Here is a 12710-nt window from a genome sequence, read left to right as displayed (position 1 = left end):
CAACAAATAATAGAAATCAAACAGATTTTTAAAAAATGGAGAAAAAAAATTGTCATTCGCACTTTCATGTTTTTCAAATTAATAAGATATTTGGATAAAAAAATAAATTGAACCACACCAGTTAAACATTTACGCTTTAGGAAAACATTGCATCTAATAGAAAGTACAAATCTCTAAAATGACGAGATTCATCAGCTGTAAAGCATTAATTCTTTTTTCAATAAAATTTTGAATCCCACTAGAGCATGTATGTTCTCTGCAGCAGGCTTCATTTCTTTTGATATTCTTAATTTATTGAAAATATCAATTGAGAAAGACAGAAAGATGAAGAACACAGAGACAGAGCACAAAAAACACATTCAAGGAACTAATGAAGACAAGGAAAGAGCCTTCAACAGGAAAAAAATATTACTATTTTTACTACTTTTAAATCAAGTCTCACTTTCTGGTGTCACTATAAATAGATGGGCCTCTTAAAGCTTTTTGATCCATCATTTAAGCAAAAAAATTACATGAAAATAAGCAATAACAGGACGAGTCTAAACAGAGCCACTTACTTGATCTCTGCCCTGACTAGAGCTGGGACTGCAGCTATCAGTTTCACATCTTCTATCGTTGGGACTTCTTTCTTCACTTCTTCCAACTCAGCTTTTAAAGCTGCATCATTGTCTGCAGTGCTGGAGGTCATAACAATGTTATCTAGAGGAATAAAAGACCAGAAAACATTTGTTGCTGTCATTTGAGAATATTTGACAAACTATCAATTGCCGGTCGAGTGGTACTGAAAAAGGGAATATTGTTTAATGAAAATGTTAAGCACAGTAAAGAGACTTTTGAGGCAATATGATGTAGTCACTGGCTTGCGTCAAGCAAAACATTTTACCCTTGATTTTAAAAAACAACAGGTTTCTGCACTATAGCAACTGACATTAGTGTGTCTGCTTTTGTGAATGTCTTGTTTGTTGTTGCCTTTGGTATACCGGTACATAGATTTGCCCAACTCATAAGGAAGTTCTTTAACTAATCTTTCCATCAGTCTAAATATTGGAGTACAATGTAGACCTGAGGAACCGTATAACCTTAAGAACTGTAAGTCAAAAGAAATCTTAAAATCATAACCAATATTATATATATATATGAAGACCGAATTATGACACACCAAATAAAAAAAGGTTTAAGAAGCTGAATCCTCAAGTTCTCCTTTACACCCTCATCAACAAATGAAACAATTAGAGAGCCTTCCCAATACAACTACCAAATAGTATTGTCAGGAAAGACTAGAATCATTTAATAAATATTAGAGAGCTGAAGATTGAATATTCAAGGGTTTGTAAGTCGCAAGCACTTCACACTCATGAGCTTGCCTGCTGGTTCGTGGTCTGAGTCTACTACTGGTTACCCATGTGAATTTCCAGTGTTGCTGTACATGGACGGGCTTGTGATTTATGTCTACCATTACAAAGGTAAATGTCCTGTCAGTTGCTGCTTGCAGACAGGCTTGCTGTATTATCATGACATAAAAAGTTCAAATGGGCTCATTACTACATTTAAATTACAGTAGACTCTGGAGTCGGTTTTTCTTGGGGTTTTTTTGTTTTTGTTTGTTTGGGGGGGTTTTTTGGAGGGCGGGGGTCTTTCCTCAACTATTTCTGACTATTGGGGTATTTTTTTTAATGTATTGAAACTACTGAATACTAATAATGTATGATTACTTTGACTGTCAGTTTAAAAAATGTTTGTGTTGTCTTAACTCTGTACCCCTCAAAATTAATAACGTGATTCTCAGAATCAACGATACAAAGGCCAATCTCAGCGACCAAAGGAGATTCCAAACTATTACACTGTACTATAATATGATGCATCTAAGAGTACTACATTCACTCACTCAGCCAAGCGTTACGTTAATTTGGGGACTAAAAGCAGAGCTGAAACCGATCCCTCTTTTGTGCTTCAAATCATTACCACCTGACCCTTCCTTCCTACTCCAGGAGCTTACTGAAGCCGTTCACGAGAAAGGGGAGTTGATTGTGCCAGTGGCTTGCCACCGAAGAGGGAGTGGTGTTGTCGATGCAAGTAGTTTGAATGAATCTTTCACCAGCTTTAGAGTTTTTGTAACCACCAAATGTGGTAAGAAAAAAAAATTCTAATTTTTATAACTCATCAACTTGGACTAGCTCACACTCTAATAAACTAATTGAGTGATGCAGATTGTCAAGGTGGTGTCGGTGTGAAATCTCACGAATGCCAGTGAAAGCGCTCATTTGATGTTGGCGCTGCATCGCCATGTACTTTTTGCTCTTTAAGAAAAAAATCGGTACTTACCCCGTCATTTACTTTCTTAAACACATTTCTTTTCTTGCATGAAAATATTTATCAGTATTGTAAAACGAAACTTTGATATCCTTAGGTTCATTTCAATTCATCTAGAATTAGAAATATTGATTACATGAATTCAGATGATTTATTTAAAATGATGGGATGAGATTTTGGTGGCTGGTGCTTTTTCGACAGGGCGAAACAGGGCAACTTCAACAGGGTGTGGGCCAGTTTCGACCTGACTCAGACTTGTTTTAGGCCAAGCCAAAATACCAGCTTCGTAAGCAGAATCGCCTTTAACAACCACATTTCAGTTTTTATTAATGGTATTATAATTATCATTTTCATCATGGGTCGAAATCCTTGACCGGTTAGATACAAACTAGCAGAAATTTACACTTAGACTAGACTACCCAACTGTCCCAAGTTAGAAGCTATAAGTGTGTGTGTGCATGTGTGCCTGTGTGCCTGTGTGTGTGTGTGTGTGTGTGTGTGTGTGTGTGTGTGTGTGCGCGCGTGTGTGTGCATGCATGCCAGCCAGCCTGCCTGCCTGCCTGCCTGCATGTATGCATGCATGCATGCATATGTATGTATGTGAATGTGAGTGCCTGTATTTGGGTGTGCGCGAGCTCAGAGAGTGAGGGAGAGGAGGCGTCGGGGAAAGAGAAGGACAGGGGGAGACAGAGAGATATTGACAGAGAATTCAGCAAAGTTTTGAAATGGAGGGGGGGTGGGGGGCGCACAATCACGGTTGGTGATGTTTTTTTTTTAAATAAAAATTTCAAAAATCAATTTTTAAAATTTAAATCAGATTTTTTGCCCCATGTGGTGGGTCGAATTCGCACCAACCCCTGACGAAGTTGCCCCAAGCAAGGGTATGAGTACGCCACAAAATCGCGATTGGTTGCAAATTCGGAATGCAAATAGTAATAGAGTAAAAAAATAATCATTGAGAAGCAGAGAATGGCTGTTTTACAAGACTAGAAAAAGATGGTCTGTGTTCTTTCATAAAAGCGGGAGCAGTACCGTACCGGTTACTTTTGCCGCACCACACAAACCTGTCGAAGATGCCCCAACCTACCCCAACCTACGGCTGAGCCCTGGATTAATTACGACGGAGGGTCTACGTACACGGTAACCAGTCACCTAGTCTCAATATCTATGTACACGGTAACCAGGCACCTAGTCTCACCTAATCTCAGTATCTACGTACATGGTAACCGGAATGAAAATAAATCAATATTTGTCCTGAGCTGTTATTTGCTGAAAAAAAAAGAGTCATACAAAAGCGTCTTGTCCGGCTCGCCATCGTGACCCGTCAATGAACCTGAGTGTGTGCATCACATTGTGAGTACCGGTTGGGGTCACCAAAGTTCATTCAAAGTCTGTGCGCTGCAAAGTACAGGGCTCCGGAATGGGGGGATTATTTTTTTTTAAAGGTACAGTTGGGGGAGGGGTGGGGATGAAGGCAACATCGGGTGACAAAAACTGAACTTGGAGTTCTGAACAGCCCGGTTACCGTGTACGTGACACTGAGACTACGTGCCCGGTTGCCGGTTACCGTGTACGTAGATATTGAGGCTACATGCCCGGTTACAGTGTACGTGACACTGAGACTACATGCCCGGTTGCTGGTTACTGTGTACAAAGACACTGAGGCTAGGTGCCCGGTTACCGTGTACATTGACACTCCGTAATTAGAATGTAGGCCAAAAGTCAGTGATTTTGTAGTTTCGTTCGTTAATAAGTCCAAAGCTGAACGCCAGAGACCCTGAATTGCCAGGTAATCGAAGAGGAGTGAACTAAGCATGTGACTGGAAGGAAACACTAAAGCCAGCCAGAAAATCAAAATTCAAGCAAAGAATGGCGCTGTTTCGGCAGTTCCCATCCCCCAATTATTATTCGCCAGTTTGGGCCCCACAAGTCAAGAGTAGGGGGGTTTCAGGGAGCCTTGCCCCCGACCTAATAAAAACGTGGAGATGGGGGGGGGGGGCGGTTCATGCCCCCCTGAATTTTACCATAATTTGATGTATTGCGGTTAGGTTGCATCCCTGTTCTTTGTGTTGCCTATTTGGTCATAAAAACTTCCGGGTTTCTTCTCTGGATGTAAACAAATGGATCGTGGACTTTAACAAACGGAACTACAAAATCACCCGAAAGTCATTAAGAAATAGAACCTAAATCAAGAAATCTAGATCGATCTACAATCATCAGTTGAAATAAAGGGAGTGTATACAGACCCGGTAACCGGGAACAAAGTCACAAAGTATACACACCCGGTAGGGGAACTCTTTTGTGATTTCGGAAAGTTTCAGCGCCCTCTTGACTCAGGGTAGACCTAGGTTCTTCTAGATCTATGGCCAAGGTCTAGATCTAGACAGACAGACATAAATCATTGATCTAGTTTCGAGGCAAGCCTAGAACTGACTAGATCTATCTAGATAGATTTTTATGAAGATAGCGGGGATGTCTTTTCAGTGAACGATTGTTTTTCCTCCATTTTGGAGTTGGAGGAATCACAATTTGAAGAAAAGAAGAATGTCATAATTTCAATCGAGCAGTCACCCTCTCTCTCTCTCTCCTCTGAGTATCGCTTGCATTCTCTTTTTCTTTGTCTGTCTTTCTTTCTCCCCACCTATTTCCCACTGTATCTAAACTATCTTTCTCTCGTTCCCTCCTGCCAACTGGGGCATATGTCATAAATTTTGCTAGCACTTTCCCCTGCTCTCTCTCTCTCTCTCACACACACACACACACACCCACACTACCGGGTCTGGACGCTGAAACTTTCCGAAATCACAAAAGAGTTCCCCTACCGGGTCTGTATACTTCGAGACTTTGTTCCCGGTTACCGGGTCTGGGTACACTTCGTAAAATAAAATGTATAAATTACTACATCTATAAATGATCGTTCATTCCGAATCCAAAGGCAAAGGCAAAAAAACAAAAGACTTGAAGAGTGACAATTCAAAGTCAAAGTCAACAAAATAGAGTCTACTGAGGCATTGATTCTCATAGAGACTCATAGAGATCTGAAAGTAGATCTAGATTTACATACTATTACACCTACCTGTCTGATCAAATGTTGCTTTCTTTCAATTTTACTTTTATATGTTATGGCCACGGATGGTGAAAATAATCGAGTGTGTGTAAATGAACAACAGAATTGATAACAGTGTATTGTAAATATAATGTTTCTCGAACGAACTAAGATAACAAAACAAGAAAACGAAACACAAGACAAGATCTAATCTAGATATAGACTCTACCAACAGGATATTGTTTCAATGTTTGTGTAATAATGATGCCTTTTTGTTAACCGGAAACTGAGCTAAGACGTCCAACATTTAGATCTAACAGCTTGCAGTCCCAGCAGATGAAAATTATTCCAAATAGGCCTAATACAAAGAGGTTATAGATAGAACTAGAGGTCTTAGCTGTGACGTCACGAGTGTCAATATTGTGGGGCGCGCCGCCATTCCGGAGAGGAATAAAACGCCAGTCGGTGTCCTTTGATGTTGATTTTTTTTCATGTGTTTTGCCTATCGCTAAAATGTACTCTAGGGATTTTTGTGATTGTTTACCTTTAAATGAACCAGATAATAGTTTACTTGGGTGACGTCACATCTGAGACCTCTGCTTTAGTACTATTATAACCTCTTTGGGCCTAATATAAAACCCAGAGAGTTTGTATCAATAGACCATAGAGATGTACACGGCGAGTCTAAAAAGTAGATAACTCAGTGGTATAAACTAATTAACTTTGATAATCATATACAAGTCAATTTGAGACAATTGAAATTGCCCCGATGCCTATCATTAAACATACCCTATTGTTCTCTTATGACCACTAAACTAAAATGCGAAAAAGCTGAAAAAAAAGCAGTATCCGGCACCCGGACAGAAGAAAGGATTGATGAGAGTGTGGATAAAAGATAAGGTAGTCTTATCAACCAACACAAAGTATGAATAAAGATGCATTTTAAGAGAATAGAAAGCAGAAGATGAATAATCAGAAGTGTACAAAAGTAGAGATCTAAAACAAAAGGTGTGCCTATACAAAACTAAACATGTATCTGTAAGAATTAAAGGGCGCGTGAGTGGGCAGAACAGCAGCACCACCACCTGACTTTTGCATTTGCTGAATATGTCAGAGTGGACGAATAGTTATAATATATATATAATATGTCATTCATTGATAAATGTCCAAGTATTAGTTTTGTACTTTTTTAAGTTTAAAAAAACCTCATAATTTGTCAACCTGTTGGGTTATCTTTTCTCTTCCCAGTTTTATTAAAACCTAAACAAAATAATCTTATAAACTTTTGAATTTAAAACAAAGACAGCACAGAATTGAAGGCCTAGCTTATTATTTTCATTTTATTTTAATCATGCATTGCCACTATTAATTTATATTGTTTTATTTTCATTTCATTTTAATCTTTGGAATGAGGACGGCTGTCATTTTTTAATCTACAAGGACATTCTTTTCAGCCCGAGTTTGTTTTGTGTGTTGGGGGGTCGAGGGGGGTGGGGGTGGGGGTCCATGGCTGACTGATAATGAATTCACTATAAACATTCACAATTTGGAGAGGGTATAATGCATTTAACATTTAAATAGGCAAAATAAGGAAAGATTTTCTTTTTGGGAGGATGTACATTATTATATTATCCTCTCTGGCCGAACGAAAGGGTTCTAAAGGGAAATAAACGGTATGGACAAAATGCTATTAAAAGAGTAGTGTCCCGTCTGTTTCCGCTTTGTTTAGGACACAAGCTGTTGTTAGCAACCAATGGCGTGGTTAGCTACTTATGGAAATGAATGCATGAAATAATTTCTCTCTAAGATTATAATTAAGTACCAAACAATGGGCCCCTTACACTAATACATGACATCTTTATCATGAGCAAAACAAATATTCAGTACCTTGACAAAACCATCTGACATTTGGCCAAAAACATCGGTTATTTTCTTCGTTTATGTGACCTACTGACTGTGTGTGATGTGTGTGTTCCGTGTGGTATTAGACTGAGTCTAATGTAAAGTGGTTGTGTTCATTGGGCGAGACACTCAAGATACGAGTCGGGCTTCGACTTACAGAGTCAACGAAATCAGTTGGACGAGCTCCAGCACTTATGGTCACGACAGCTTTGGCAACAGGACAAAATAAGGCTACTGCTAATCCGGCATTTGTATTCTTCTGTCCAATGCGTGGCGTGCGGTTATTTCTGGTCTGGCGAATCCAACATTTCTCATTACCCTCGGATTGCTTTTTGTTTTGGAATGTCATCTTCAGTTAAATGAAATCTGTTCCCGACTGTGTGTGTTGTTACCTAATCCTATCAATATTTCCCAATAATATAGTTGATTTTATTTATTTTGAATGATCTATTATAGTTTTGTGTTTTTGTAACTGTGTCAATTGTAGTGGCTGGCTACAAGGTGTAGATCAGCCTTGTTAATCAAATCAAAATACAAACCCAAAACATTCCATTATTTGGATGTTGAGTGATAGCAAGGTACTGATAGAATGCGCAAGTTTCGGTGTGCAGGAGACATTATATTTGATGATGTGGATATAACGCCAGGACAGATTTGTAATGTGAAATTAAAACCACACTCAGAGACATGTAATTTTCTCCAATACCTGAACCCTTTAACCCCAGAGAAGCCATATTTTTTTGCACAAATCAGAACTCTTGGTAAGTACAAATAAGAGGGCCAGGGCCTATATTCATATATTTACTTTTTTGCCTGGAATTATAATGGCTCTTGAACATTTACACGGGCTTAGTCATTGTTTAAAAAAGAAGAGGAGGTGGGGGGGAGCCTTGTTTGATTCATAGACCAAAAAAATATTAATTTTGTTTTATTGAGTTGGGTCGACATTTCGACATGTAGGCTTCCTCAGGCTTAGTCAACAGTATTATAACATACAGTACTATATATTAGCCTATAATATATAAACATAATGAATTAATAATATTCCTACTTGCTGAAAGTCCAGTACCTTGAGATAGTTGCTTACCATTTTGAAAAGATTCTGTCAGAGCTTGATAGGCTCAAAACATTTTTATTATTAGAGACTGAAATTAAAATGGATAATCCCAATGAAAATATGAATTTGACTTATGTCAACAATAAAAATTCAAGTTCTCTTTTTTTAAAAGAATAATCAGCAGAAGTAAAATAAACTGTTGTTTTACTTCAAATTAATTTTTTTCAATTGTTCTATTTGTGAGTAATACGATGGAGTTACTTAGTTTTTTCCACAACAACTGGTATAAATCATATGTGTGTCACAACACGGTGGAATCAGGCGCTCGTCAATTTTTGGGCATCTAGACTATCACCTATTAAAGCGTGTTCATTTAACCATCTTTGGATGAAAAAAATACATGCCTATCTTGAATAGAAGCCGGGGCATTTGCGATTTAAGGAGGTCGGGGTCGCCTGGCTTCAGAGTAAAATCAGGGAGAAAATGGCTGCCAAAGTTAGGTGATTTCCAAAGCTTGAGAGTCCTCGGGAACTGAAAATTTACATTTGTTGTGCCTCAGTGTTTTCAGTAAAATCCACACAGAAATATGTTTCTAAATGGACGTAAAAGGTGTTGAACCAAAAAAGAAAATTAGGAAAAATGGTCAAACTGGAGAAAAAATGCCAATGCCTTCAATTTCATTATTTTGACGAATGCCTGATTTCACCACGATGCCTCACATATTCAACCATATGTCAGAAATTAGTATGAGTTGAGACTTAATACATATCACTTGTTTGCTTATTGGTATGTATAGAGTGATATATTTTTTTTAAAGTTTTACAGCAGTAATTGGCACATAGAATGTACATTAGTTTGTCTGTACTTTATCTGTATATATGGCATTTTTCCCTCTTGCCAGCTCCAAACAGTAAAATCACTCTTGGGATTGCTGGACCAGACATCGCATCAGATGCACATCCTGGCAACTGGATCGACTCTGTGGGTTATCACAGTGATACTGGCCAGTGTTACACATCTCATCAGTCTGTTGCAAACACAGAGGGAGAAAAGTTTGGAATAGGTATAATTGAAAATCTCCTGATTTCTACTGATATCTCTCTTTGTACCTTGGGCCTATACGTTGGCACCATAGTGTGCTTCATAACTTTTATTTCAATTGATAGGGGACCAGGGCTCAAAAAGTAAATGATTTAAGCCTTATTCCAAAAGTTGTACACTGGATTAGTAAGTTGCCATGATCTTCTTGGCAAATAAAAAATTCACTTCATGCAAGTAGGCTAATAAGCATTTCATTCTTACAGGATGTTTTAGGGCATTGTTTTCTATTGCAGGATATTGGCAGTAGATAGGCTAACCAAGATGTAGGGGGAGGTCTACATGAGAGTGATTGTTTTTTTAGAATTTTCCTTGGGGCTCTGTCTCTAATGTGGTTTGAGTATGCCTGCCCATCTATATGTATACCTACCATTCATCCCTTTATCTATGCAGTTAATCTGTCATCTAGAGTAGAAACGGTAGTCCGCGCTACCCTAAACATATAAAGTCACCTTGCCAGTCCTTGGTGAGAGGGGAGGTACCCCCTTAGTGACTGATGAGAAGAACACTTCTTCTGCTATGCTTGCTTTGTTTGCCCTCCTCCCTCAGCAGTGGCATTTGTGTGGCAAAGTGATGACGGGTGTGCGCAACTATTAGTGGATATGCTCATTCCTGCTGGAGGATGACACGTTTTATGTAGACGGGGTCGATCTTGAGTCATACCTCTTGAGGTACAGGTCCACCTTCTCCCCAAGCTTAAAGTTCATGGAGAATATTTCCCTGAGTTGGTGATGGCGAGTTTGTGATATCGTGGATGTCTCAGAGGCAGAAGAGGTGGGTGGGGCAGAGGCAGAAGAGGTGGGGCAGAGACAGAAGAGGTGGGTGATGCAGAGGCAGAAGAGGTGGATGGAGCAGAGGCAGAAGAGGTGGATGGAACAGAGGCAGAAGAGGTGGATGGAGCAGAGGGGAAACAGCCCTGACTTGGTGAATCCCCTCATGGCTGTTTCCGGCCAAGCTACTGTTGTCCAGGCCTTCTTCAGGACGCCGGCAAACGTCCTCAGTCATGAACTTCCTCACCTCCTCTTGCCATGCTGGTTTGATGGCCCCAAAGAACGCCTGGTCCAGAGGCTATGTCAGGTGGCTGGTGTGGGCTTTGAGGTGATATTATATTTCCCCGTTCTTGTTGCAGAGGTCTGGAGTGGCCATTGACAAACAAAATGACAGGCCTCTTCGTGCCCTCTCTCTCTAGGTGAGGGATGAAAATATCCCTTAGAAAACTGAGGAAAACACCCTCAGTTATCCATCCATTGTCATTCTTGTTGAAGAACGCTTGCTCAAAGCCCTCAAGAGCGTTGTAGGGTGGATCTCTCTTGTAGGGAAAGATGAGGAGAGGTGGAAGGTACGCCCATTTGCGGAGATGCAGGCAATGGTGGTGACCCACCACATGAAATCCCCCCTTACCAGACACCATGCCGGCACTGTGCGACTACCCCCACCCATCCCCTCAGAGAGGCTGAGTAGCTCCGTGCTTTGCTTAGCACTGATGCTCCACGCACAACACACTGCTGTGTGTGTAGAACAAATATACACATCTTCCCAAAATGCGTTGACAGCATTGACAGCCTTACAACTGAAGGTCAATGCACTGTTAGAATACGTAATCAGCTAGCAAGCTTGGAAATAACTTCCCTTTGTGCACGTGCAGTAAGCAACCACAGCGACCTGCCAAGAATCTTGTGCAACTGGAATTTCCCTCTGGGATAATAAAGTTTTTTAAAAAATTGTTTTTAAAAAAATTTTTAAAAATTAAAAATAAACCAGCAAGTTCAATGGCATCCTTGTTGTCATGGAAACGACATCCTTTCAGAGATTTTTTAAGATTAGGAAACAGAAACATTTCTGAGGTGGCTAGGTCTGGTGAATAAGCTTGGTGTGGCAGGATTTCAATGCTACAATGACTGTTCTGCTGTCTGGACTGCTTGTTGTGCCTGTGCACACGGGTGTTATGAGGCAGTAGGAGGACCTCATTGCAGAGTTTTCCATGCGTTTTTCTCATCAGTTTGGACCGCAATTTTATCTGCAAACCTGAGTAGTAGTCTCCGGTGACCATTTGTCCATTTTCCAGGTAATCAGTCATGATGATACCTTCACAATCCCAGAAAAATGACAGCACGACCTTTCCACTTGACGGTGTTACCTTTGCCCTCTTTGGTGTTGGAGAAGAAGGGGTTTTCCATTGCATGGAGGACATTTTTTGTTGTGGATCAAAATGATAAATCCATGTTTCATCCATAGTCACCATGTTTTTAAAGAAATTTGTGTCATCAGACTCAATCCGAAGGAGAGTTTTGCAAGACTCAACCCTCTGCTTCTTTTGTTCACTTGTCAAAAGGTGGGGTACCGACCATGCAGACACCTTATTCATATTAAGATGGTCATGGAGAATCACCTCAATTGACCCTACACTGATTCTTGTTTCACTTGAGAGATGTTTAGGAGTTATATGTCGTTCTTGTAGAATCAGTTTCTTTACTATGGATACATTCTCTTCAGTTTCCACAAAGGATGGGCGCCCTTCATGATCTTCATCCATCACCAACATGAAGGAGATTTAAATTTTTTTACCTGGTATGTCACAGTATTATACCGAGGACATTTGTCACTATAAACTTGGACTATTTCCTGAAAAATGTCCAAAGGGGATTTTCCTTGCATGTGTAAAAACTTGATAACTGAGCAATATTCAACGGGCTCCTTGGCACAGCTTCAGCAAAGAAAAACAAAGGTTTTTGTGCATGGTTTCATTGAACACGCTGACTAGTGCCTTTAAATTATTGTTGGATTTTCCCAAAAATTTGCATAGAGTGTTTCAAAGAAATTGTTTAACTCTATCCGTATGCCCTGGGGTCATTTTGTACCCCTGGGGTTGTATTCTTCACATTTTAGAATACTTCTAGAGCGAAGATCTCTTTGAAACTTTCAATATTTCTCAAAAATTCGTTTTGACAGACTGCTGTGCCAAGTGTATGGATCGGATTAATGAGTAAATTTCCTCTCTGGAAAGTAGTGGCACAGAGTTCCCCACATCGTATGGATACGATATTAAAACACTACGTACGGATAGAGTTAAAGACTGGCAAAATTTCATTACTCACCATGATTCCTTCATACCTAGATTAAAGACTTATTTAACCCCTCTCATACAGGTTTAGGACCTGTGACGAAGATTAGTTTATAATTTTTGTTTGCGCGTATACAGCCTTGGGACAGTCATTTGCATTATCAAAAAAGTTTTGAAGGATACAGTTTGTCTGGACATGTGTGTTTGTGTGTGTGTATGGGGGGGGGGGGGGGGAA

General features: G+C 39.8%; 2 protein-coding genes across 2 annotated transcripts in view; one reads left to right on the top strand and one right to left on the bottom strand.

Annotated features, from left to right (window-relative positions):
* LOC101862840 overlaps positions 1-5419 on the bottom strand; it is a gene marked incomplete at its 5' end in the record, with an annotated part of 12948 nt that extends 7529 nt beyond the window's left edge. The window contains 2 exon segments of the mRNA XM_035969589.1: positions 558-699; positions 5387-5419. Of these exon segments, the coding sequence (XP_035825482.1) occupies positions 558-688 (131 nt within the window).
* Positions 5420-7088: 1669 nt separating this feature from the next.
* The window catches only part of LOC101862618, a 27169-nt gene continuing 21547 nt past the window's right edge, over positions 7089-12710 (top strand). Inside the window, exons 1-2 of the mRNA XM_005088847.3 lie at positions 7089-8019; positions 9217-9378. Of these exons, the coding sequence (XP_005088904.1) occupies positions 7848-8019; positions 9217-9378 (334 nt within the window). The 5' untranslated portion in view covers positions 7089-7847. The remainder of the gene's footprint in view (positions 8020-9216; positions 9379-12710) is intronic.

The sequence above is a fragment of the Aplysia californica genome, unplaced genomic scaffold (genome assembly GCF_000002075.1).
Source record: "Aplysia californica isolate F4 #8 unplaced genomic scaffold, AplCal3.0 scaffold00001, whole genome shotgun sequence".
Taxonomy (NCBI): domain Eukaryota; kingdom Metazoa; phylum Mollusca; class Gastropoda; order Aplysiida; family Aplysiidae; genus Aplysia; species Aplysia californica.
Note: the sequence above shows the minus strand (reverse complement) of the source record. Positions and strands in the feature narration are given on the sequence as shown.